This window comes from Rhinatrema bivittatum, chromosome 7 (genome assembly GCF_901001135.1).
Source record: "Rhinatrema bivittatum chromosome 7, aRhiBiv1.1, whole genome shotgun sequence".
In the NCBI taxonomy this organism is placed as follows: Eukaryota; Metazoa; Chordata; class Amphibia; order Gymnophiona; family Rhinatrematidae; genus Rhinatrema; species Rhinatrema bivittatum.
Window position 1 is genome coordinate 10,498,800 of NC_042621.1, and position 27,579 is coordinate 10,526,378.

At 46.4% G+C, this 27,579-nt stretch overlaps 1 protein-coding gene across 1 annotated transcript in view; it reads left to right on the forward strand.

Annotated features, from left to right (window-relative positions):
• Window positions 1-385: 385 nt before the first annotated feature.
• PKD1L2 (polycystin 1 like 2) overlaps window positions 386-27,579 on the forward strand; it is a 122,130-nt gene continuing 94,936 nt past the window's right edge. The window contains exons 1-10 of the mRNA XM_029610621.1: window positions 386-683; window positions 9,233-9,400; window positions 10,073-10,258; window positions 10,946-11,056; window positions 19,095-19,242; window positions 20,576-20,805; window positions 22,524-22,928; window positions 24,043-24,135; window positions 24,605-24,648; window positions 25,793-25,910. Of these exons, the coding sequence (XP_029466481.1) occupies window positions 386-683; window positions 9,233-9,400; window positions 10,073-10,258; window positions 10,946-11,056; window positions 19,095-19,242; window positions 20,576-20,805; window positions 22,524-22,928; window positions 24,043-24,135; window positions 24,605-24,648; window positions 25,793-25,910 (1,801 nt within the window). The remainder of the gene's footprint in view (window positions 684-9,232; window positions 9,401-10,072; window positions 10,259-10,945; window positions 11,057-19,094; window positions 19,243-20,575; window positions 20,806-22,523; window positions 22,929-24,042; window positions 24,136-24,604; window positions 24,649-25,792; window positions 25,911-27,579) is intronic.

Genomic DNA, 27,579 nt, shown 5'->3' on the forward strand with positions numbered 1-27,579 from the left:
GCAAGGGAAGTGTTATCTCAGTATAACACATGCACAGTTTGACAATGAAAGTAACACATTTACCTTATCACCTGAGTACATGAACAGTGTGACATTTCAATTGCCACTGTATGGCTTAATTTGAATTTAGCAAGACATTTGTACAATAAGTCCAGCAATCCATAACAGCCAAAATGGCACCTTTTCATTAATACTTCCAAGTCACAATGCTCTGGCTGATTTATTAGGCTGTCCAGCCTCTTCCTTTCGTTGTGGGGGTGTCGTGTTAAGGAAGCCTGGATGACAGGCGGCGAGACATTCTCTACTCTGGATTACACTGAGGGAGGTAAGCAGTGGCTCTGCAGACAGCATCAGTAGGAGAGAGACCTGGCTAGCTGGGCGAAGGATGTGGCTCCCGATCGCTCTCCTCTGCTCCCTTGCCCTCCATGCCAACGCCGATCCCGAGCCTGAGGGCGCAGCCTGCGCCAAGTACCAAGCGGCCTTCAACCATTCCTGCTACGAGTTTGTCAAGCACGAGCGCAGCTTCCAGAGCGCCGAGAGCTGGTGCGAGAGGGGAGGGGGCCATCTCGCCTTCATCCAGGACGAGGAGACGCAGGGATTTCTGCAGCGACAGGTGCCCGAGGACAGGGAGTGGTGGATCGGGCTGGCTTGGAACACCCTCTCTTACAATGAAACGGACGAAGGTAGGGTTTTTCTCTAGGAAACATTTTGACTCGCCCCCTTTGCCTGGGGCTGGCACCCAGCACGATCACTGATGCATTCTGCACATATGCCACGTATAATTGTTCATGTTTACTGTTACATGGGCATCATCATTATTAATGATGCAACTGAGAACAAAAGGGACAGGGCCACTTGTTGGATTGGGAGTGGAGGAGTAGCCTAGTGGTTATAGCAGCAGGCTATGAACCAGGGAAGCCAGGGTTCAAATTTTACTGCTGCTCCTTGTAACCTTTGGCAGGTCACTCCATTCTCCCTTGCTTCAGGTACAAACTCATATTGTAAGACCTCGGGGGGGGCGTTGAAATTCCTATAGTACCTGCATGGAATCCACCTTGAAGTGCCTGAAAGGCAGAATACAAATAAATAATAATAATAAATTTGAAGGGAGATAGAGAGATTTTCACCTCTTAGGTCCCTGGTTCAAAGCTGGCCTAAGCAGGCCAATTAATGGCCTTTAGGAAAGGAGCTGGTGGCCTCCTATCCCATGTCACAAAAAAATCCCCGCAAAATCAAGCATCAATAATACACCTATGATCCTGATTAGAGCTGTTGCCAATGTCAGGTCAAATCTCAGCCCTCCAGTGAGGTGAGGACACATTGGCAGGGCAGGGGAAGGGAAAGCTCGTGCTGCCACCGCCCCTGCTGTACCTATTAAGGGGACACTTTAGCTTCCAGCGATGGCAATTTAGCAGCTGTGGTAAATAGCAGGTGAAGAAGTTATTGAAAGCGATGAGATGGGGAAATACTTGCATTTTCCGCTTGCTTTCTGCTTCACTCTGACTTAAGTTGCTGCCCTTCTTCAGCACGACAGCTCCTTTCTCTGCCCTCTGCACATGCCTCTTGCCTGCCTGCAGGATAACAGATAATGCCATGCTGACGATGGCTGATTAAGAGCCATTCGTTTCATAGAGCATGGAAGGAGGGCCAGGAAAGAGTCATATATCACTGCAGTCAGACTCATTCGTTTCATAGAGCATGGAAGGAGGGCCAGGAAAGAGTCATATATCACTGCAGTCAGACTCATTCGTTTCATAGAGCATGGAAGGAGGGCCAGGAAAGAGTCATATATCACTGCAGTCAGACTCATTCGTTTCATAGAGCATGGAAGGAGGGCCAGGAAAGAGTCATATATCACTGCAGTCAGACTCATTCGTTTCATAGAGCATGGAAGGAGGGCCAGGAAAGAGTCATATATCACTGCAGTCAGACTCATTCGTTTCATAGAGCATGGAAGGAGGGCCAGGAAAGAGTCATATATCACTGCAGTCAGACTCATTCGTTTCATAGAGCATGGAAGGAGGGCCAGGAAAGAGTCATATATCACTGCAGTCAGACTCATTCGTTTCATAGAGCATGGAAGGAGGGCCAGGAAAGAGTCATATATCACTGCACTCAGACCGCATTTTGATCGGCTTCATGGCGGGGAGTGGCTGCCACTCTGCGCGCCCCTGCAGTTCTGTTTCACTGCTGTCACCTTTTTCTTTCTCATTTCACGGCATACCTACAAACATAAAGGAACAGTAAAGTGTGTCTTTCTGCACTCATTTCCAGATGTCTAAGCATCTCCAAGGTCTACTCTGGTGGCTAAAGCTACTCTGCTGGCTAAAGCACAAAACTATAAAACCCGGACTCCAGATTCAAATTCCACCTCCCCCTTACCAGGGAAGAGGTGTGGGCTTGTAGCATGGAGAACACTGATGTATGATACAAAAAAAAAATAATCTCTCTGGGTCTTATTTAATAAACACTGTTTTCATAGACACCAAACAGGAGAAAGAACTTTATCTCCTGCGGCTATAACTGGGTGAACAGCAATACACCCAGTTTTCTGCCTTTTGTGAACTCTTCTGCAGTTGCTGTGTCTGAAATGTGCTGCCATGTCGTTCACCTTCGAGGAGCTGCACACACATTTCTGAAGCAGAGCAGGTTGGGATCATTATCAGATGAAAGATGTTGCAGGAATCCAACTTATTCCCATGAAACTGAATTTTCAGTAGCTGGCTGTACTGCTTATAAACTCTGCCTAGCACTTTGTCTCACACCAGCTTTATAAATGCATTACTACAAAAAATCATCCCTCGACACCTTTGGCTAGGTAAGGATGGCCAGATGAGGGCTCTCTCCTAGAAATAACTTTGGGATTTTTCGCCCGCCTCTCCAAACGATGCTCGAGATGGCTTCCAGCATTCAGGGCCAGTGCTAGGTTTTTTGCTGCCCATTGCAAAGATGTACTGTGTTGCCCCTCCCCCCCAGTTCATTCAGTCTCTGTCTTGGGCTGGCCGAAAAAAAAAAATCCCAGCTCCTTCCAGCTATACAAACTTTAAAACCTGACACCTCTCCCAACTCCCGGGTCTTCACCCCCTGCCCCAGAATCTATGGCCAATGCCAGGGTATTAGATGCCCTAGGCAAACCTTATAGCCTTACGCAACACCCCACCCCTTCCCCCGGTCCTCTCCATACACACAGTAAAGAGTTTTGCATTTATAATAATTTTACATGAAAAATATCAAAGTACAGTATTCTGAGGTAAAAACATCACTTACATTATATTTACATGCACTGCAGTGATGCCAACCAGAAATCCCTGCAAAAAAAAGACACTTGGAACCCATCTGCTATTAGGCCTATTGTGATGTGTGTTGGATGGGGGCTTGACCCCCCGGAAACCCTAAAACACTAATACACTTCCTATTAGGAGAATGCCTCACCTCAGTCACACGTGCAGAACGTAAACAGACCCTCACCAAATATAGAATAGAGCAACTATAAAAGTAAAAATAAAATGCACACACAAAAACTGAACTGGAAACCACAAGGAGCCAGGCTCTCTATACAGTGCAACAATGAAAAAACAGAACCAACTCCATTCCTCAAACATTAAACAATAAAATCAAGAAATATAATAAATATATCATAATAATGATAAAAACATACTAATAACATTTCAAAGATAGCTGATGAACAAAAGACTGAATAATTAACTACAATTTTTATTTTAAATGTCCCAAACACCAGTAAAATATTTAAAAATAGCAGACACATCAAATAAGACCTGAAAAAAAAATTCATGCTTTCCATACCTGGGAATTTTTTATTTCCAGTACCCTGAGAGTGTTGTGGATTAGTGGGAGTGGGGTTCACAAACTTTCTTCTCTCTTTCTTATATATATATATATAATTCAGAGGACGTTAAGATGCCGAGGGAAGTAAGAGTTTAGGGGTGAGCACGGTGGTGCCGTTGAGCATATTGCATTCATCAGGAGAGAACGCACTCAGCTTCCTGTGTCAGAACGGGAGCCTGGGAAAGTGAGATGCCGAGCAGTCGTATAAGCGAGCAGTGGGTAATCAAAGCAGTGTATGCATTAATTTTCTATAAGCTTCAAGGCATTCAAGAATTTTACATGTTGGTAAATTTTAGGCAGAAGTTCAATTTTTCCCGCTATAGCGAGCAGGGTGTGCAAGTTGCATCAGCGAGGTTTGAGGTGTTCTGTCCATTCGATTATTCCCCTGAGGAAGCCAATTGGGCGAAACAAGGGCCTTGTCGGGACGTTACTACAGCAGGCAAGAGGAACACCGTTATTGTGTCATGATTGATAAAGTGTAGCATCACAATAATTGATCTGAGGGATATCACCTTGATGATATAGGTTAATAATTGTTGTTATATGCAAGTTGGAAGGAGGAGTTTAATGTTTAAATTGGGCTAATTTATAGAATGATTGGTATAGTGTGGGTTATGAATGGAGTTATGTATGAGTATGGGGTAACATTAGGTATGAATGAGATCTGATGTGATATATACTATAGGGTTTGTATTTTTATGAAAACTGTAATTTTTTAATTAACAGAGGATGTGAATATGATGTACATTTAAATATAAACTAATATTGTCACATGATTAAATAAACATTTTTTGTAACATTTTTTGTAATAAATAATTCTTTTTTGATAAAAGATTTCATTTTAGTGATTATAAAAAACTTTTTTGCAACACATAAAGTGCAGTATCCCACTCTTTTTAGAGTGTCTTTTATATATATATATAAAGAAAAAAAATCAGCTTTAAAATGTGAATGGAGATCGCTATGAAGAAAAACAGTGAGCATGAGACCCGCCCCCTTGTGATGTCATCCAGCCCAGCGTCGAGCCGGTAAACGGCCCCTTTCCACCTGGCGTTGCGCGCCGGGCATCGCTTGCCGAAGGGGAGCGACAAAGGGGCACTCCCCTTTGTGCACCCCTTCGTGCAACCCTTGGTTTTTTTCTTTTTTCTTCAATGTTTCTTCCACTTTTGTTTACCTTTCTCTTTTTTCATAGTTGTTATCCCTTGTTAACAATTTTCATTGTTATTAATGTTAAATGTATTTGACAAAGGTAACTTTTTTTTCCTGCATCTCCTGTTTTAATGTAAACCGGTATGATTTGTATATTATACAAGAATGTCGGTGTATAAAAATTAAAATTAAATAAATAAATATATATATCTGTACAGCTCATTCACACATGCATAAACATAATCAAACACACACATGCTTCCCCTCTCACAGCTATCTCCAGATATTCTTTGGTTGGGATCCGCCAGTAACCCCAGGGCCCTCCTTTTCATTTTGGCTGCTGGCAGGTTGGAATCCATCTAGAGCCCCATTCTTTCACATACACACCCTCACAAAAAAAAGGCAGTCTCCCATTTTCTCTTTTTCATACACACACACAACCTAGGCAAGCTCCCATTCACACCCACACACCTCCAGGTAGGCTCCCATTCACACACCATAACTCACCCAAATCTCAGGCAAGCTCCCATTCACACCCACCCAAATCTCAGGCAGGCTCCCATTCACACACACCCACCCAGGCAAGCTCCCATTCACACACACACACACACATATACGCCCATTCCAAGCAGTCTCCCATTCACACACACTCATACCCCCACACCCCCACACCCCCACAAACACACATAAACATGCAATCCTGGCAGGTAGGGTCCATGGGGCCTTTTATTTCTCCTCTGCTGCTGCTGATACCCTGTGCCTCCATCATTGGGGAGAGCAGGAATTGCTGTAGAGCTGGTGCCCATTCTACGGCTCCTCCTTCATACTGGCCCTGCGCTATTCAAAACTTGTGGTGCTAGTACTTCCTGTATGCTCATCTCCTGCATCGCAAGATGAGCATACAGGAAGTGTTAGTATCACAAATGTTGAGTAACGTGGAGCCCGGCACATGAGGAGGAGCTGTGAGATGGGCTTCATTTTCTGAATTGCGAGTGTGGACCTGCTGCCAGTAGGATTGGGTCCACCAGCAGCTGCACAGGCCTCTCCCTGCTCCCAACACTGCCCCCCTGGGTGTGCTGCCCTGTGCAGTTTGCATGGTTTGCACACCCAGTAGTGCTGGGCCCGACAGCATTATCAGAATTTAGGTATGATAAGTCCCTGCCTCAAGGAGCTTACAGTGTAACTGGTAGATTTTAAAAGCCCCATGCTCACCAAAGCCAGGAGATATGCACGTGACTCGGCCTAGCATGCACCATGAGGATTTTAAAACGCACACGAGTATGCACATATCTCCCGGTATGTGCACAAATCATAAAGTTCAAAAAAGGGGGTGGGGCACGGGTGCAGTCTGGGCGGGGCTTGGGCGGGGAATGGGTGAGGCATGGGCGGGTTGAGTCTGTAACATGAATTCTGCGCATAAGTATTTACATGCACAAGCGCACACTGGGGTCCCCTACTGCTTAACTTTACTTCTGCTATGGATGGTGTTATAAACTAGGCTATTCAGTGGGGGGCGGATTTTAAGAGCCCTGCTCGCCTAAATCCGCCCAAAACCGGGCGGATTTAGGCGAGCAGGGCCCTGCGCGCCGGTGAGCCTATTTTACATAGGTCTACCGGCGCGCGCAGAGCCCCGGGACTCGCGTAAGTCCCGGGGTTTTCGGAGGGGGGCGTGTCGGGGGCGGAGCCGAGCGCCGCGCCGTTTTCGGGGCGTGTCGGCAGCGTTTTGGGGGCGGGCCTGGGGGCGTGGTTACGGCCCGGGGCGGTCCGGGGGCGTGGCCGCGCCCTCCGTACCCGCCCCCAGGTCGCGTCCCGGCGCGCTAGGGGCCCGCTGGCACGCGGGGATTTACGTCTCCCTCCGGGAGGCGTAAATCCCCCGACAAAGGTAAGGGGGGGGTTTAGACAGGGCCGGGGGGGTGGGTTAGGTAGGGGAAGGGAGGGGAAGGTGAGGGGAGGGCGTTAGAGGATTCCCTCCAAGGCCGCTCCGATTTCGGAGCGGCCTTGGAGGGAACGGGGGTAGGCTGCGCGGCTCGGCGCGCGCCGGCTATACAGAATTCATAGCCTTGCGCGCGCCGATCCAGGATTTTAGTAGATACGCGCGACTACGCGCGTATCTACTAAAATCCCGCGTACTTTTGCTGGCGCCTGATGCACCAGCAAAAGTACACGAACGCGCCGTGTTTGAAAATCTACCCCTGGGGTTTTAAGCGTTGGGTCTAATAGGGTTAAAGGGAGGCAAGTTAGCTAGGGGGGTTTAGGAAGTCCTCTCCTTTACCGAGGCTAACTGGGAATGAACTGGGGAAACAGGTAATTGCATCTACTACAATCCTCCCCCACTTACGCAATCAAGGCGGCATTTGCACGCATATACGCGCGTCAATATAGAATTGTGTGCGTACAGCTGATTTTATAACAGGCACACGTATACACGCATGTATACACATATGTTTTAAAATTGCCACGTCCATGTGTGCGAGCCGGCAAATGTGAGCACATGTGCGCCCAGGCACGGCTCTTAAAATTCACCTCTGAGTGGGTAACCGAGGCAGTGGCTTGCTCAAGGTCTACAGGCACAGTTATGGAGGAACAGCTTTGAAAATGGAGTCATGTTCCTTACTCAGACCTTGCTCTCTCCAAAAGCCCAGCCACGGGGGAAGCGTTTGCCAACCATGTCCTGTCGGCACAACTGACCGCTGGGGTTTTCAGGATAGCCTTGAGGGAATACACATGAGAAGGGTTTACGTTTGCAGGAGGCCCCAGCCTATGCTAACCCCTCTTGCGCAGGGAATATCCTGAAAAGGATGCCGGAGAAGCTGGGAACCATTAGGGAGCCGAGGCTGTAGGATGTGCGAGGCGGCACAGGGCGAATGCCGTTATACCCTTAGGGCTCACTCCTCCGCTGTCTGTGGGTGCTCCCTAGATGTCACTTCCTGAGCCGGGCCCTTCATGATAAGGGCCGTGATTTAAATTTACAAGGCTTTCTGCTCAGCCTGGAAAATTCAGATACTGTGTAATTAGTTCATTAATTCATTTCCAATCAGCAGACTTTTATGCGTGTGATAGTGGCTGCCCCAAGCTGGTCCTTTTTTTTGCTGGCATCGTCTCTGTTTCTGTGTTTCTGTGATTGGATGGAAAAGCAGCTTATTTGTGGTGGGCTCTTATCTGAGCCTGAGCACGCTGATAGAGAACAGAAGTTTGCTATATGTTGGTTTGTTTACAGTCCGTGTCTTTCCTGGAAATTAATGGCCAGCACGCTATTCCAGCTCGTTGCCACAGGGGATTTCAGTCTCAGGGCTTTTGATTTCTCCTTGAGAGTTTACAAATTTTCTCAGTGGGACCTTAGGGCATGTTATGAAACAGCTGGCATCTTGTACAAATAACTTATAGTGGTGTAGCCAACCCCTTCTCTCCCCTCTCACATTTACAGAGGGAGTGGGTCCCGCTTTAGGGGTCCTGAAAGTGTTGAATTGGGACCCAGGAACCCAGAGGCACTGATAATTAGACACGTGGCTCATTGGGCTGGTGACTTACATCAACTCAGCTTATTTACATTCAGCTTTCCTGTTAGTGCTGAGGAGGCATATTCTCCTCTCTCCCTGCCTCTCAGTGTGGTTTTAGGTACTGGGTCCCGGGACACAGGGGATTTCCTTAGGTTTAGGGCAGCGTTTGGCCCTTGTAGTTAGATCCAGCAGTGTGCTCGTGTCCGACCACCCTGCCAAAATGTGGGATCTCTTCCTCCCCTCCCATTAGAGCACAATTAAAAGCTGATCAGAGATCCCAGTGCCCCCAGATGGTGTCTTCTCGCGGATCTCATGGATGTAGATACTTTGGTACTGGGTAGGTCTGTCTACTGGCTTGCAGGCAACTTCTCCTGGTGCCAAACCTGTTGCTTAGGCCTGTGTCTGGTTAGGGGGTCCTGCATGAAGAAAGGGTTTTGGGGTGATTCTGATTCCCCACACTGCCTCCCAATTCTTCTGGCACCCTTTTCTCAGAAAAGGCCTCTCAGCTCTCCTGGAGAAGTCTCCAGAATTCTCTCATGGATCCTGGTACACATTTGATTTCTTCGCCTAATATTTAGACAACACCCCCTACTGGACAAGATCAATTCTCATCCCATCATAGGGACCATACCATTACATTTCCCTGAGCTAGGGTAATTGATTTGGCTAAATATAGAGGGGGGGGGCCTTACATTGGTGGGAGTTAATATTTGAATGAACATATATGTTTCTTTCCGCAGGGTCCATGGCTTGGTTAGACAGCTCAAATGTAAGTTACAGCAACTGGCATAACGGCGAGCCACCAATTGGCAGCTCAGCCAAGTGTGGCTACATTTTGAAGCATTCTGGCTATCGCTGGGGAGCCACTGAAAACTGCAGCCAGGAGTTCTACTTCATCTGTGAGTTTGGTAGGTAAATATGCTTTTCCTTTCTAAGGACACTGGCACAGATGATATGAGACTGAGGTGGAGGGATGGGGGAGACGCGGGAGCAGCATAAGGAAGAAAGGGTGAGAGGTGGATGAATGGAGCACTCTCCCAAGGCAGGTGGGGGTTGCATGGCAAACTCCAGGGGACTGTTATGGGTACAGACGTGAGGATAATAGCAGAGATCAGGTAGGATCTGTGGTATTGCAGTAGGTAGATAAAACGTTGGAACAGACAGGGCTACATTGTCTTTACCTGATGTCATAGTAGAACTTTCTGATTTAAAAAAAAAAAAACAAAACCCAAAATAAACAAACCATTAGAAGACAATATGTTCCTGAATAGATATAGAAAATATGAACTGTGAAAAGTTAATGGAGAGACTTGCAGAGAAGAGCTGGGGCCAGATTTAAAGATTGGCATGAAGAAGGCAGAGAGCAGGTGACAGTAGATGGAGACACCAGAGGAGTTCCTTTTGGATAGGTCCCGCTACTCCTTCCTGTGGCAGGGTTCACAGCCTGCTTGGACATCAGAGCAGAGCCTCACACTGTGAGACTTTCTCCATGTGCTAGATGTGTAAGGCCCTGTGTGCACCCGTGCGTCTTTTGTCATGGGACTCAGATGGTGAAAGCTTGCCCTGCTCCTTTACCTCAGAATCTGGTCAAGCCATCGCCTGTGATTATTACAATGCCACTGCCCAGTGCGAATCGGGACAGGTCATCCAGATCAGTGACAGCTTCTACGGCCGCAAGACTTCTCACTTCTGCACCCTGGAGATCACTTCGGAGCACGAGTCGATGGAAGAGTGCAGCTGGATCAGCGTCAAGGACCAAGTGGCAGGTAGCAGATTTCATGTTAGCCAAGGGATGAGTGCCTTGCTCTTGTCTGTACTGCAGACACTAAAATGACAAACTCCTTCTGCTGCCTTGTGAGCTTGCTATGCTGGCCCTCTCCTTGTGTCTGTGCTTCCTCAGAGGGTGAGATTCCATCATAATATCATCACACCCAACCCCCTAGTGACTCACTTCTATTATGAAATAAGTGTTGGGTAAAGTAATATAAGATTTGTTGTTTCTAGACCACTACTGGTCTCATTATCAGCTTCCCTTCCTCTGCATTCTCCAAAATGCATTAGAAAGCCCAAACTTACAATCCATCCAAGGATGGAAAAGAATGTCGTGGCTTTGACCGTGGCGCAATGGCTGGTTTTTTTTACCGAGTGTGCGGCACGGTCTGGCACAGCGGGCAGGTGTCAATGCTGTTGCTTCTGCGGTCCTTCTTCTTGGCTCCTGTAACATGCACAGCTTCCCTCTGGCCACAGCAGGACCGAGCAGCGTGGACGAAGGACCATGTCATACGATGCCACGCCATAGGCGTGGCGGGGCCCTTAAAATTCTAAACCTGGGCAGCATTTCTTAAAATGCCCGCGTCTTGTCAACATGTATGAGCTGGGGTGGGAAGAGATGTAACCCCCCCGAGATTAGAGAATAAATTGCTAGAGCAAGTGAAATGTGTCATCTTTTCCAGGGCAATGCCATGGGCTCCAGGCGTGCCAGGTGGCAGCAGATGCGGCCCTCTTTGGCGATCCTTGTCCTACCCTGGGGAACTACTTGTCCATTACGTACCAGTGCATGGAAGGTAAGCACTAGCAGTATCCCCCTGAGTAGCTCTCTGAGTGTCTGAGCTTCTACACTTGGTGAAGAATACAGGCAGGGGAAGGCAGACCCCGTCTTAACTTCTAACTTGACATTTCCAAGGAATCACATGTGACAAGATTCTCTTTAGCCTTTCCAAAAAACACAAACAGTGAATAAAATAAGTAAATGAATGACAGCTTTTTAACCTTAAGTGATTTGTGAATACTGGCTGGCCTTATTGCTAGTTCACGGGTTTCACACAGGAGACCAGGGGCCGAGCTGAGCCAGGGCTGGTTTTGCTCCCAATGCCTCAGTTGACTTCCAGTTTCCCCTATCTTCACTGTGATTAGAGCGCTGGTTGTTAGGTCAATGATCAAAGAACATCATCCCTTTTTGTAAGTGGTGAGGATGCTCATGCTGGCCTTTATCCTGTACTCATTGTACTTTACAGGTGTCATTAGCTGTGCCTTCCTTACTTTCTGTGCCTGATGTTCCCTTCTGATGAGGAACACATATTTTCTTTAGTCAAATATTAATGGAACCCCCAGGTTGGGGGTATGTCCCAATTACAGGGGTAGTAGAGTTCTTAGTGGTCTTGGTTGAACAGAGGGTGTAGTGGACCTGGGGGTGGGTGAATTCTCTTACTGGAAAGGGTAGTCCAAACCCTTTTGTATTTATTTATTTATAACATTTATATTCCCTGTACGTACCCGGATCAGTCCAGATTCCTGGGTTTTGCCTCCCCTCCAGCAGATGAAGACAGAAAAGTTTTAACGGACTCTGCCCTATGCCAGGTGTCTGTCAGTATTTCTCTGTCTCCAGCAGATGGTGGAGGTGCAAAATCCTTCAGTCTGGTGTAGTTAGTTTAGTGATTTCTGGTTGCCAGATAGATTAATTAAAAAAAAAAAAAGAAATCAAGCAGAAGATGAAGGAAGTCTTTTAAGCCTCCCAGGGGGTTGTCAGGTCCTGGTGGGACCATCCCCCCTGGTATTTGAGGCTGGCAAGAGCAGAGGGTTGAGAACCCAGTGGCTGCATTCGTTGACGGTGGCACCGGGGAGCCCGAGTCACTCACCCTCAATGGGAGGAAAATTAAGCATCTTGAAAAAAAAAAAAAAGGGAAGTGTTCTTTTATTTTTTCTAGCATTTCCTCCGGCCCAGCGCTTCCTCCCTCCCCATCGCCGCGCCGGCTGACAGTGATCGGCTGAGTCCCCGGCCGATTTTAGCTCCGACACTCATCTCAGGTTCCCGGGCTCCATTTTTGTTGGCCTGTCATGCTGCGTGGTGCGGCCCGTTCCGCCTGCGGCAGCGCGCACACACCTCTCCCGGGCCGGCATTTGTTCTGATTGCCTCTCAGGAGGCGAGGGCACATCAGGAAGGGCAACACAGAAAAATCGCGCGACAGCTGTGCCAAAACGCGCCGCAAGCCTGGGAGGCCTGAAAGAAAACGCAGTTCCAGTCCTCAGACCCGTTCCTCCTCAGCACGGGAACGGAGGCCATCTTGAGGACTTTTAGAGAACAGGAAAAAGCTGCACTGGGGGAGGAGAGTTCTCCTCCGCCTCTGTCGCCACGGCCTGGAGCCTCTGCAGGGGGTGCATTGCAGGCTGATGAGGAGCAATCTTCGGATGAGTACCAAGGAAAGGATTCGGAGGGGTCTTCTTCCTCATTCTCCTCTGAATTTGTGTTGTTCCTGCACAAGGCCTTTAAGGCCCGGAAAACAGCAAAGCGTCAGGGGGGTAAGGTCCCTCGACTGGCTACGGTGGCATCACGGGCTGAAAAAGGGACCGCCGTGGCCCTCAAGCATCACAAGTCTCTCAGGGGATTGGAAACCATAAAGGCCAAACGTCCTCTTCGCTCAGTATCCTGCCAGGACGACACTTCTTCTTCCGACCAGTCCTAGAGCGGAGAGTCCCCTCAAAAGGATCCGCAGGGACAGGCCTCCAAGCAAGGAGGCACTCCTACAGTCGAGGGAGATGACCCCAAGGTGGTACGCTTATTTCGGAAGGATGAGTTGGGGCCCCTCATTCCAGCGATCCTAGAAGAATTGGGGATCGAAGTCCCTCAGGGGGATTATCAGATGGGTGAGTGGATCCTGTCATGCTGGGTCTCAAGGGCCCCGCTCGGTCCTTTCCTTTCCATATGTCGGTGACTGACTTGTTGTTCAGGGAGTGGGATACTCCAGATTTGGGGTTGAAGGTCAGTCGAGCTATGGATAAACTGTATCCCTTGCCGGAAGAAGTGCTGGAACTTCTCCGAGTGCCCAAGGTGGATGCTGCAGTGTCTGCAGTGACAAAGAAAACCACTATCCCGGTGACAGGGGCAACAGCGCTTAAGGACTTGTAGGATCGGAAATTGGAGGTGCTCCTTAAGAAGAGTTTTGAGGTCTCTGCACTTGGAGATCGTGCGGCTTTGCACTCAGAGCCAGCCTCTGCTGGGCACAGCATTTACAATCGGTGGCATCCTTTTCCGATGCGGAAGCAGTTCAGACCGGTCGCCTGGAAGCAGCAGTTGCTTATAGTGCTGATGCGCTTTATGATCTACTCCGTTCCTCGGGCAGAACTATGGTGACCGCGGTCTCGGCCTGCAGACTCCTCTGGCTTAGAAACTGGTCGGCGGATGTCTCTTCTAAATCTCAGCTGGGATCCTTGCCTTTCAAGGGAAAACTGCTCTTCGGCCAGCAACTGGAGGACATGATCAAGTCTCTGGGGGAGAACAAGGTCCATAAGTTGCCAGAGGCAAGTCCAGGTCCAGAGGATCCTTTTCACAACTTTCTAGGTTTCGGGGGAACCATCATTTTCGTTCTTTACAGTCTACAGGGTCCTTCTCTCATCAGGGCCCAGCCCGGCAACACTCCTGGAATTAGTCCTGTCGTGGCCGATGTCCTGGCAGGGACAGAGCCCCTCAAGCACATGGCGCTCTCAAATCCGCTCAATGAAGTGAGATTGGTTCACTCTTCCGTTCCAAAAATAGGGGGAAGGTTGTTTCTCTTTCTGGGGGAGTGGACCAACTTGACCTCAGATCAATGGGTCCTAAACATAATAGAACACTGCTGCGCTTTAGATTTTGCTCAGACGCTTCGGGAACGCTATCTGATCTCTCCGTGCTCCTACCACCAAAAACGTCAGACAGTACAAAGTACTCTACAACGTTTGCAAGACCTGGGGCCATAGTTCCAGTACCCACAGGAGAGCTCAGGCGAGGTCGCTACTCCATCTACTTCGTGGTACCCAAAAAGAAGGGCACCTTCCGTCCTATCCTCGACTTAAAAAGTGTCAATCAAACTCTGAAAGTGCCTCAGTTTCGCATGGAAACTCTTCTTTTGGTGATAGCGTCTGTTCACAGGGGAGAATTTTTGGCGTCCCTAGACCTGACGGAAGCATACCTGCACATACCTATCCACCCAGATCATCAGAAGTATCTGAGGTTTGCAGTTCTTGGACATCATTTCCAGTTTTGTGCACTGCCTTTCGGTCTGGTGACAATGCCCAGGGTGTTCACCAAGGTGATGGTGGTTGTAGTGGTGGCTCTTCGAAGAGAAGTGATACTGGTACATCCCTATCTGGACGATTGGCTGATTTGAGCGAAATCGGAGGATCTGTGCCGGACGGCGATTCAGAGAGTGTTGCAGCTGGGTTGTCTATCCCGACAAGAGTCATCTAATTCCTTCCCAGTCTTTAGAGTTTCTGGGTTCTTGGTTCAACATGCTCCTGGGCAAGGTTTTCCATACCGAGGAGAGACTGGCCAAGGTTCTCCCTCAGGTGGAGTCCTTACGGTCCATGCCTCCTCCCAGAGTCTGGAATTATTTGCAGGTTCTCGGCTCCATGGCTTCCAATCTGGATCTGGTGCCATGGGCCTTTGCGCATATGCGGCCTCTTCAGTCTGCCTTGCTCTCCCGTTGGAATCCACTCTCCGAGCAGTTTTATCTTCTCCTACTGCTGACGGACTCGGCACGTTCTAGTCTGCCGTGGTGGCTCTGTCCGGACAATTTGCGATGGGGGGGTGGACTTGGAAATTCCCTCTTGGATAGTGGTAACCACCGATGCCAGTGTCTCCGGTTGGGGAGCGGACTGTCGTGGACAAGAACCAAATCCTCCTGGTTGATCAATCGGTTGGAGACCAGGGCGGTGCGGTTCGCTCTGCAGGCCCTCCTTCCCTTGGTAGAAGAAAGATCGGTAAGGGTTCTCTCCGACAATGTGATGATGGTGTCCTACATCAGTCGTCAGGGTGGAACCAAGAGTCGTCTGGTGGCGACAGAAGCTCAACTTCTGATCAACTGGGTGGAACAAAACCTGTACAAGATATCAGCCTCTCACATTGCCAGGACGGACAATGTGCAGGCCGACTTTCTCAGCCGCCACCAGTTGGATCCAGGGAAGTGGGAACTCTCTGAAGAAGCCTTTCATCTCCTCTGCAACTGCTGGTCCAGACCCGCCATGGATCTCATGGCAACGTACCACAATCCCAAAGCTCCTCGGTTTTTCAGTCGGCGACAGGAACCAGGAGCTGAAGGAGTCGATGCTCTGGTCCTTCCCTGGCCAAAGGACATTCTGTTGTACGTCTTTCCACCATGCCGTTAGTTGGCAAGGTTCTGTGCCGCATCAAAGCTCATTTGGGCAAGGTGAAACTTGTGGCGCCGGAGTGGCCGAGGCATCCATAGTTTGCGGACCTCCTGAATCTGAAGGCAAACGGTCCGCTGAGATTTCCTCCATCTCCGAATCTCCTACGACAAGGACCCGTTTGTTTCGGAGAGGTAGAATGCTTTTGTCTTGCGGCATGGCTTTTGAAAGGTGGAGATTAAAGAGCAAGGGTTACTCTAATGCAGTGATTGCCATGCTCTTACAATCCCGTAAGATTTCTACCTCCAGGTTGTACGTTAGAGTTTGGAGTATTTTCGAGGCCTGGTGTCTGGACCACGACATGGAGCCATCTAGGTCTTCGGTTGCAGATGTTCTGGCCTTTTTACAGGCGGGACTAGCTAAATGATTGGCCTTTAATTCTCTACGAGTGCAGGTGGGTGTTTTCGGGGGAAGGTACAGGGAGTAGGTCTCGCATCTCATCCAGATGTGACTCATTTTCTGCATGGGGCTAAGCATTTGTGTCCTCCAGTTTGGAGTCCCTGTCCCTTGGGGAAGCTGAATCTAGTCCTCCATGCCCTCTGTAATGCGCCTTTTGAGCCGCTGAAGCGAGCAACACTGAAGGTTGTTTTTCTTGTAGCTATCTCCTCAGCACGTCGTGTGTTGGAGCTTCACGCCTTATCTTGCAGGGAGCCTTTCTTAAGGATTTCGGAGAATGGGGTTTCCTTATGAACAGTTCCCTCTTTTCTCCCGAAGATGGTATCCTCTTTTCATTTGACTCAGTTGGTGGAGCTCACTTCCTTTGCAGGCATAGATTCTTCTAATTCTGAGTCTAGGGACCTGCGAAAGTTGGACGTGAAAGGGATGTTGTTACGTTACTTGGAAGTTATGAACAGTTTCCGTCTCTCGGATCATCTTTTCGTGTTGTAGAGTGGTCCCAGAAGGGGCCATAAGGCTTCAAGAGCCACTATTGCACATTGGCTGAAGGAAGCTATTGTTTCCGCATACTTAGTTCAAGGTCGACCGATTCCAGTTGGTCTCCGAGCTCATTCTACTCAATCACAAGCAACCTCGTGAGCGGAATGTCAGTAGGTGTCGCCGCAGGAAATTTGTCGAGCGGCTACGTGGAAATCTCCACACACATTTGCCAGGCATTACCGCCTAGATGTCTGGGCTCCGGAGCCCGGTTCCTTCAGGGTTAGTGTGCTCCAAGCAGGACTCTCTCAGTCCCACCCTGGTTAGGGAAGCTTTGGTACACCCCAGGAGTCTGGACTGATCCTGGTACGTACAGGGAAAGGAAAATTGGTTCTTACCTGCTAATTTTCATTCCTGAAGTACCACGGATCAGTCCAGAGCCCCACCCTTGGGAAAAGGAGAGTCCGCTCAGCCGGTGTTAATTCATACTGATTTTTCAGATGTTTTCATTCAATATGCTCCCCCTTTTCAGGGTAGGAGTACAGGCATGGTTTGGTTCATTCAGTTACAAGTTTTCGTTCCTTCTGCTCTTCAAGGGGGTGAAGTTTGGTTATAGTAGAAGTTATGGTTTAACCTTTCTGCTTGGATACAGTGTAATACTGACAGACTGTAGGTGGCACGTCAGGGTATAGGGCAGAGTCCGTTAAAACTTCTCTGTCTCCATCTGCTGGAGGGGAGGCAAAACCCAGGAGTCTGGGCTGATCCATGGTACTACAGAAACGAAAATTAGCAGGTAAGAACCAATTTTCCTTTCCACTCTCTCTCAGGAAACCTGCCCTATGCAGAGTACAACACAGCAAAAGCAATCTCTCCTTTGTTGCCCTGCTTGGGAAACTGGCTCAGAGCAACCTGCATATGGTCTCACTCCCTAGACCAGCACCTTGAAAAAAAATCTAGGCACACAGTCATAGTTAGGTTTCCACAAGGTACAGCGTTTATTTACAGCATTAGAAGATATTTGTAGGTCCCATCCACTGGCTTTGTCACAGTGGTAACCTCCATTATTAAACAGTAGCATCAACAACAACAACCAATACGTCCCAATAGCCACATTCAGATCTGTCTGGCCCAAAATAGAATGCAAACTCTCAGTTGGTCAGGGAGGAATTCAGTAGTACTGGCTGAGGTCCCTACCTCCATGAGCTGATGTATCTTTATCCCTCTTACCTAGCGATTTCCTTAAGTGCTTAGGTCTTTAAGCTTGGTGATCCTGATCCTCCTTCAGGAACAGGAGAGTTACTCATAGTTCTTAGATGATAAACAAAATATAATTTCTGGAAAGGCAGAGATTCTGCTGGGCATATTGTAGTGCACACTACTCCAAAGGGACTGGAAGCAGGCCCACACAAGCGACTTGGTGAAATTCCTCATGCTGGGTCAGGAACAAAATAGAGAGGATGTTTACTCTGAGCTGGGCTCCCTGGAACTGCTCACATCTCTGTGCAGATTCTGAACTGGGGGCCTCTGAACCCATGAATATACTTTAAAGGCACTCATTGCTATCTGGAATGTCCTGGTTCATCTATTTTAGTGACAGGTCACATTTAAGAGGAGTGACTATCAATCAGCAAGAACCACCATGGCTGGGCAAAGCTTTAAATAGAAAATTAAAAAATGGAAGGTTTTGGTGTGGAGATTTATCTGCAAAAAATAACTAATTTCACCTTATTATGTCACCCCAAACTCATAGAAACTCATAAAATCATATCAGTGAGTAACCTTTGATTCTGTAAAGAAAGAAAGAAAATTGCAAGGATGTCATCAGATTTCTGTCAAGTTTGGGAAAACATGAAATTGAATTCATTAATAAGAAATCTTGACAGATGTTAATCGTAGGTGGAAAATATTCAACATTAAATTTCCACAGCAAATGTTTTTTATGTAAAATAAAATAAAAGCAGTGAGTTCCCACTGTGAATTATTCACAATGCAAAATATTTAAAGGCCCATATTCAGAGGTATTTAGCTGGATATTCGGATAAATGCTGACGTTTGTATATTTTGGGTATTTATCTGGCTAAATTTTAGACAGATATCTCATTATCCGACTAAAATGTAACCGGATAACATAGGGGCGTGCTCCTGGGGCATTTCTGGGAGGAGTTAGGTTAGCTGGATATTTGACTAACTCTGCTGTAGAGCTGTCCTAAACGTAGCCGCCTATATTCAATAGTGCGGCTGCACTACTGAATATCCCTCCAAAGTTAGTCATTTACAATCCGCATTTTCCACATTTTCAATAGTTACTGAATGATCTGCACGGGTGGAGCCAGCACTCAGAGTCTTAGGATATAAAGCCACGTTCCTCTTCAGACCCTCCTCTTTTGCAATGGTTAAAAAAAAAAATGTGAATTTGTACTTAGCTGTTTTGAAACATATAATGCCCCCTTCCTTTGCTGCATCATTATTACTGAGTACTTTAATGAGATTTCCAGAAAAAAAAACCAATGAAGAAGCTACGTACCCTCACCGTTTTTACATGATGCTCTACAGGCTTAAAATTGACTCTGACGGATCAGTGTTTGGTGTCTGAAAACGTAACAATCAATTTAAAATGGCTGCTCACCCCCTATTCCGGAAATCTCTCCTGCACGATCAGTACAGGAGATGGAAATACAATTGATCCCTATCACCCGCAAAAGTAAGTGAAAACTCGTTTTCTTAATACTTTGCTTGGAGAGAGAAGGGGGGTGGGCTGCTACTTTCTGACTAGATGTAGAGGAGAATCGCTCGATCGGAATGAATGAGCTGCTATGGAGCCAGCTGGTTTATTAGTTCAGCATTCTGGGGCCGATGCATTTTTGTGCGCTCAGGCTAGCGCACAGCTTAACCAGTGACTGGTCTCACATTTTGGATGCACTAGGCTAACCCCAAATGCAAAAAGAGGATTAGCATGTCTAAAACGCGCGTCCAAACTTGTGTGTAGCTATTAGCGCTCACCACATCTAAGTGCAAAAAATTGCCATGCGCCCGACGCACAATTTTAATGTGGCAAATTTTATGTCAGCCTCAGAGCTGGTGTTAAGTCTTGCCGAGTGTCAAGGGCTCACTAAAAACCAAAAAAAATCTGCTTTCTGTGGTTCCTCCTACTTTTAGTATTGTTGCGATACTAAGTAGAAGGAACCACAGAAAGCAGCAACATGAAAAAAAAAAAAAGTCTTGACCATGACCGGGTTAGGAAAATGGACGTTCAATTTACCAGCGTCCGTTTTTCCTAACCCGTGGCTGTGCGCACAGCCATGTCTCCCGGACGCCCCGTGCCAAGGACACGCTGGGACGCACAATCGATCCTTAACGCGTCCTTTTTAGCACAGCACCTCATTACCATACTGCACCAGGCGCCCGGGAGACGTGGCTGTGTGCATGTTAAAAAAGAACCAGCACCCAGTTTGGATGCACATATTTACGTGCAGCTCATTGCAACAGCCCCTCTGGGTTTTGAAGAAATAGGGGTGTATCCCTTTAAGAGGGCTGCATAGGTTTAGTACTGCTGCTGTTTAAGCCTGGGGTTGGTTTTCAGCCACTTTAGAGAGACAAGAAAGTTTTACTGTTGGTTAAAGTGTTGCTATGCGGCTGAAGGCCCAGGAATGAATTCTGGGAACTTGCCAGAAACCCTAGTTTCAATCTGGAGATAGAAGGAAAACACATTTTTCACTAAGAATCCTCCAGTTAGTGAAATCTTCAGATACTAAAGCTCTATACTTCCTTTTGCTACAGAATTGATATTGAGTGTCCGTTTTCCTTACCCATGCACAGTCACTTCTCCTGGCGCCGGATGCTGAGGATGCTAGGGACGCACAATTTCCCCTGGTATCTCCTTTTTAATGAAGCAGCTCATTAGCCTACTGCACTGCGTGCTCGGGAGAGGTGGACGGGTGGCGCGTTAGGGAAGCGGGTGCTCAATCCTGAGCGCCCATTTTTTTCACGCGCCCATGTTGCATCGGCCTGAAAGTGTTTCTTGTTTACGCCTGCAGCTTATCAAGCAGCGTGACTCATAGATTCAGCGCCCCCGGCCAGTTCACCATTTTCGTGGAGTGCACAACCAGTGAGTGGCACGTGGCCGCACAGAAAACCGTGACCGTTCGGGGTAACACGGACAAGGTGGACATCGTCGGCTGCTACAACGCGCGTGAGTCCCAGGACAGCGCTCACTGCAGAACGCTCTATGGAGAGACCCTGTGGATACAGGTACTGCTGAATGGAGGTAAGAGTCTACATGCATTTCCTAAATCCATCCACAGGTAAAGTTATGTGCACCCAAAGGTGTCAGGGACAAGGAAGAGAAGGATTTTTCAGATCTAAAATAGTGTTGTGTTGCCATCCTACGGAATGATCCAAATATTCTGCCTTTCGCACTCTTGCCGCACCCGTAGGATATATCTAAAACCTTTAGAGTTTGATTTACCCGGATTCAAAACTTGGAAAAATTTATAGCCAAAAGTTGTTTGTCAACTTTTGCAAATAAAACAAGTGAGAACATGAAAACTGGGGAGTTATTAAAGCATGGATCTTAACCAGTGGAAGGTCTATAGAGTTGCTCACAGTTGCTAAACCTCTGCTCTTTGGAGATGACAGATGGAGGAACATACAGACAACCAGGTACCCATATCAAAATTAATAGTGCTTTATACATTTTAGAAACATGTTAAAAATCACTATAATGCTTTTATTTATGTCTTAACACTGTGATTTATGTTCTTTATTTTTTTATTCTATGCTTTTCTTTTAGATTTTTTTAGTTCGGTATTTTTATTGAGGTTTTTTGTGTGCTCTTTTTTGTCAAAGATGTTTGTTTTCATGCTATTATCGCTATGTGTTGAGCTCTCAAAAAAGGTGGTTTATCAATGTAAAAATGAAGTCACCTCCTCTGTTAAAGCAATTGACTCAGAGGCCCTGCTAGTCAGATCGTTTTCCACTACTCACCTTCCAGAGGCCCCATAGAATCTGGATCTCTCGGGCCCTTAATGTGCACCCTGCCACGTGCTAGCCTCGCTGCCAGAAGGCGAGAAACGGCACCTCTCTCCTCCAGGGCTGCACCACATTTTAATGCTGCCTTCATGCTTGCCTTTTTATATTAGCATAAGAGCGATATCCACATACAGCAAGATGACTCATAACAACTTTAAGCTTCTGACTAGCTGTAGCGAATGTGCTAAGTACTGTTAACATGTCAACGCCAGCAAGCTCAGACAGCAGAGTGAACTCCAATCTGAAAGAGTTTGGCAGCCTGTGAAGGTGACCTGGGGCTTGCTGCTACATCAAAACACCTCATTCTAGCTCCCGGAATAATGGTATATATTCATTTTTCAGTGGCACAGAGACGTGGGATCATGCATAAATATGTGTCTTCCAGTAACTTCTGACTCCTCCACTGTGACGGTGACCCATCGGGCTGGTTGTGGCATGTGTCACTGAGCTATGTGGCTGTTAGGTGGCCACACAGATAGTAGGAAATTAGCTGTCCCTGCCTGAAGATCATTGTGAAAAGTTGCTCATTAATTACCATCCTACATCCCAGCTCCATGTTTAGGGGGATGAGTACAATCATATCATTGAATTTGCAATAAGGAAAGATCGCCTCAAGACTGCAGTTCTTATTTTTCGTAATTCTCTTTGAAAATGTTATTTGAAATTGCTGTGTGTTGTATTCACAGGCTAATAGATTCTGACTTGACATATTGAAGGAAGCATAGATCTGGAAAGATAGTTAAGACATGTTTAGTACAATAAAAAGATACCATCCGATATATATATATATAATATATTAAAAAAAATATTTTGTTTAATAATGATACAGAAATTCATTCAGAATAGCTGTTACAAGCTGGCAACACTGAATAGCACAGATGTACAGATATTGTGTTTGTGTTTTTATTCCTCAGTCGACACAATTTAAGATGGGGTGTACTTTGGCTTTTACAGGAAAGGATGTGAACTGCTCTGTATCAGCAGGCAACGTGACACTTGTTGATTTCTTTGCAAGACGGGGCATGGAACCACACAACGTGACTTTGGACAACGCCACTCAGCAGTTACTCGGTCCGGGAATCCACCAGTTAACAATTCGTGCGTCCAGTAACGTAACAACGGAGGAGGTTTCTGAGGCTCTGACTGTTCACTTGGTGGAGCCGGTCTCGGGCCTACAGGCCACACTTGCCTCCCAAACCGTGGAAGTGGGGACGGAGCTGCAGGTTAACGTCTCCGTGACCCATGGAGCACCGGTAGAGTTGAAGTTTGAGATTACAGGATTCAACGGAACTTTCTATCATTTGGAAAAAAGTGCCGGAAGAGAGCCAAGAGTGTACGGTGTCCCTGTTCGTGTGGAAGGTGCCGTGGCTTATTTCTCTCTCGCTTTATGGTTTCATTTTACTTTCTCGCCTAATAAATCAGAGCCTTGTCAGGTCGACACAACACATCACTTTCCCGTCTTACGTTCATGCTCTGGTGGGCTGAGAAGGCTCAAACCAATCTTGCAGTCACAGGAACTCTTTCCAAGTCAACTCATTGCATCTCCAAGCATGAACCAAATCGTGAGGCAGCTTTAATAATGTCCCCTAGCATCATAGACATGTCAAGTGTAAACAATGCAGCTAGAAAAGGATGAAAAATGTTATTTTTTCCTTAATTTCAAAAGTAAAGCAAAGGTTTTTGTTAACCATGTGTAGCCCCACATGCTTTTCACTCTCTTGGCTTTCATGGCAAACCCAATATGTGTTTTCCTCATCACTTTACGAAAAGCAGCACCTCTCACCTCCATTACTGCACCACATTTTAAAAAAGGTTTTTGACCCTGATTTTTTCCCCCTATTTTATACCCATTCCAGTAAGCCAGCTATTGCAGGGACAAAAACTGCAGCTCCCCCCAGAATTCAGTTTAACATGAATCCCATGTTTGGCCTCTAGAGGTCACCAGTGAGCAAAGGCTTGGACTCTTCCCCTTCAGAGCCTGTTAATGTTGTTTTCACTGCAACCCCAGCCAAGGCAGGGAATCAAGTCAGATCCCCTGCGTGACGATACGTAGTACCCAAACCCACTTTTTAACCCTTTCTGAACACTTTTTGCAAAAGGTCACCCAAATATAACGTATAAATATCCCATGGCTCACACAACACTGACGCCTAAGTTTACCATGAAATAAATCAACTGTCTTTGTGAAGGACATAAGCAGGGTGCTGTGTCCTCAACGCAGTTGCTGTATGAATCTGTTACATTTTAGGTACTTTTAAAAGCAGCTTTGGAATTGTCACCTAAACCTGCCCCTTTGACTTTACTGGGTCTGGGTTTGTGAATCTTCTCTGTTGACATATCGTGAAAAGAATGAGTCAGGCATCAGCCCGACACTGCAGGAAAAGATTTAATTCCACCTGGTATCGTGAGGACTCAGCTGAACAGTCTTCCTAAAACGAGTTTTGCCTTTTTTTTTTCACTTTGTCCATTCCAGGTTCCTTTCTTCTTAAGCTTCTAGCCGTGAACGCCTACTCAAACGTGAGCGTTGATGTAGGAAATATCACAGTACGCGCCAGTAATTCTTCAGGTAATAATAATACCATGTCATTATCATCTGTGTGCTAGGATCTCTCTCGTTTACTGCAACTCATTCATTATGTCATAAGGAAACTTCCGGAAGTATTGCAGGAATGCATGAGGAATGCTGCTTCTTCAAACTCACTTGCAGCTGAGAGAGAGAAGCAACAGATATGAATTAAACCTATTATTCCAGAAACATGTGCAGGTGCTGATCTATCATGGATAGCTAATGGGATCCAACAGTGTCCTCACACCTAAAGGGAAGGGCCTGCAGAACAGGACTGAGGCTAACTGGAGGGCTCAGAGATGCTTGCCCCAGTGCCGCCCATGCTGAACCCATTCTGCAAACTTCCATCCGCGTATAAATTCTAAGAAAAAATAAATAAAGTGCAGTTACAAGCTCGTTTGCATAATGCTGTATTCAAGTCTGCAGACTGTGATGTAAGTCAAGCGCTGACTGTAATTATCTTGGACAGTGTCTCCTGACAGCCAAGGGAAATCAAGGGGTGGCAACGGAAAGGTGAGTATCAGCACTGTAAAGATTTTAAGTTTATTGGAATGTGTTGTGTTATTTTACATGGGATTATAAGTGTTTTATTTGGGATCTGCTTAGCATGGTTGCTCTAATATAAGCGGAATATTTTGCATGAAAACATGAAAAAAGTGGAAACTCGCAAAAAAAAAACCGGGAAAGTAAATTTTGAAACAAAATGTTGCCCGTGCTGAGTCTCAAGGTTTTGGGTAGTGTTCCCCCCACCGAGCCCCCAGCATTCCTAGGCTGGTATAACTCCTGTCTCTTCCCACCTGGGCTCCAGGGAGGGGATCCTCAGGCCTTCCCCGATGATCCTAGGCAAGGGTATCGCTGGGTCCCACTGGCTCCCATCTCCTCTCGGGCCTGCATTGCCTCTGGTCTCCTGCTGGACCCTGAGGAGGGGATACCAGAGCCCGCACTCGCTGTTTCTCTCTTCCTGTAGCCCAGGGAAGGGATCCCCAGACCAGTGCTGAGCACATGACAGAGCAGCCTGCCTGACAGCACCCGCAAAGCGGCCATTTTGACAACTCCTGCCATTCTTTTGCTTCAATTTTAGATCGTGTCTCGCTATTCTTTAATAAAAAACACTATTTTTTTTTTTGCAAAACTGTGACTTTTACTCTTTACAAAGAAACATCTACCATATGTGGAGGCAACAGGAAGTGCCCTAAAAGAGCGTCACTAGCAAGGAAGTAGTATATAGATATAACCCATACTATACAAATAAATACTTCACGTGATACATTAAATAAATTGTTTTAGAATTTAGACCTGATCCGAAGATATCCACCCTGCAGAATTTGTTCTTTCTGCTGCAACAAAAATATTTGGGTCGGCTCAAGGTCTGTTCAGCTATAGCCTACAGAGGCTTGATTCTGTGTGTGATATTTTTTGCCCACCTCCAAATTTTGTAGATGAGAGCCCTATTTTTTTTTTGTAGCTCTAAAACATAATAGCTCTGAAATTTTAAATATTGTAATGAAAATCTAACAGAGAATGAGGAAATTATTAGAAAATAAAACTATATATATACCGTATATATGTGTGTGTATGTGTTAAATGTACATCTCTAGGCCCTTTCCATATTTTGAACTGAAAAATGTTAAATTCTTTTTTTTGTCGGAATGAATAGGATGGCGATCAAAGAAGATATATGATACATATCGAACCTAGAAGGCATGTGGATCCATTTACCAGTCTTACTCTTCGGTGGACAGAAGACTTGAATTCTAATTTTACGTGGTCGTGTGGTAGGTACACTGTCTTTTGCTGCTGAGTCATGTTTTGCCAGTGCAGTTAAACCTGGGCTTGCATAATTTAATTTGGCACATAGCAACATGCCCATGCCCACAGATCTAATGTAAATACAACAGGCTGACTTCTCAGTCCTGTTTTAGGCCTCACAGTCGATTTATATCACCTCCAAGTTTCTGTAGGGTTCATCATAAAAACAATGGGCACTATCTATGATGTACTTTCACCTCTACCATTACTGCAGTAAATGTGGCCAAATGTTTTCTTGCTTAGTCAAACTGATGCAGGAATCAGTTCACTGTCTTCCAACATGCCAACTGACTTCTCAATAGAAAAAATGAAAACATGATTTTTTTGGAATAATGAAAAAAGTGTCCTCCAGTCCATAGGCATCCTTGGAAATCCAATGCAAAATTCTATGCATAATGCCAAAAATAGGTTGGACCATGGTCCTTGCTTAAAGCATCTGGAATATACCAGCCCTTGGCCTCCGTGGCTACCACTACCACTTTTTAATGCTATTTTTGGACTAAAGGAAATTTCTTTCACTATTCAAGAAGATGCTTAAGTCTCTCAAAGTCCCTCAGGAGAGACTTCATAGGAAATGAAAAAGTCATGGGTTAGGGGGCAGTGTCCTATTGTGGATTGCAAACTGGTTATAAGATAGAAAACAGAGAGTAGGGCTAAAAGGTTTCCCAATGGCGTAAGGTGAACAGTGGAGTGGCCCCGGGATCTGTTCTGGGACCATTGCTTTTTAATATCTTTATAAACAACCTGGAAATGGGAACAACAAGTGAGGTGATCAGATTTGCTGATGACACAAAATTATTCAAAGTTGTTAAATCACAAGAGGATTCTGAGAAATTGCAAGAGGGCATTGCAAAATTGGGAGACTGGGCATGCAAACGGTAAATGAAATGTAATTTGGACAAGTGTAAAGTGATGCACTTAGGGAAGAGTTACCCAAATTATGGCTACACAATGCAAGGTTCCACATTAGGAATCACCAATCAGGAAAAGGATCTAGGTGTCATTGTTGAAAATAGGTTGAAATCTTCTGCTCAGTGAGCAGCAGCAGTCAAGAAAGCAAATAGAATGCTAGGGATTATTAGGAAAGGAATGGAGAATAAAGCAGAGAATATCATAATGCCTCTGTATCGCTCCATGGTGTGACCTCATCTTGAGTATTCTGTGCAGTTCTGGTCACCACATCTCAAGAAAGATATAACAGAATTAGGAAAGGTACAGAGAAGGGCGACCAAGATGATAAAGGGGATGGAACAATTCCCCTATGAAGAAAGGCTAAAGAGGTTAGGACTCTTCAGCAAAGGTTTGGACAAGTTCCTGGAGGAAAAGTCCATTAATTATTAAGGGCGAGTTGCAGAAATCCACTCCTTATTCTTGACTAAGCAGCTTGGGATCTCTCTACCCCTTGGGATCCTGCCAGGTACTTGTGACCTGGATTGGCCACTGTTGGAAACAGTATAGTGGGCTTGATGGACCTTTGGTCTGACTCAATATGGCAAGTCTTATGTTCTTATGTTGACACATTTAATAAGAGTCTTTTTTATAGCAGAAATAACACGTTGATGTTACCAGGAGTTTACTGCCTGCTGCTTTAATCTTTCTTGTGCTGTTCCCATGTGGCAATGTGAATAAACAGCA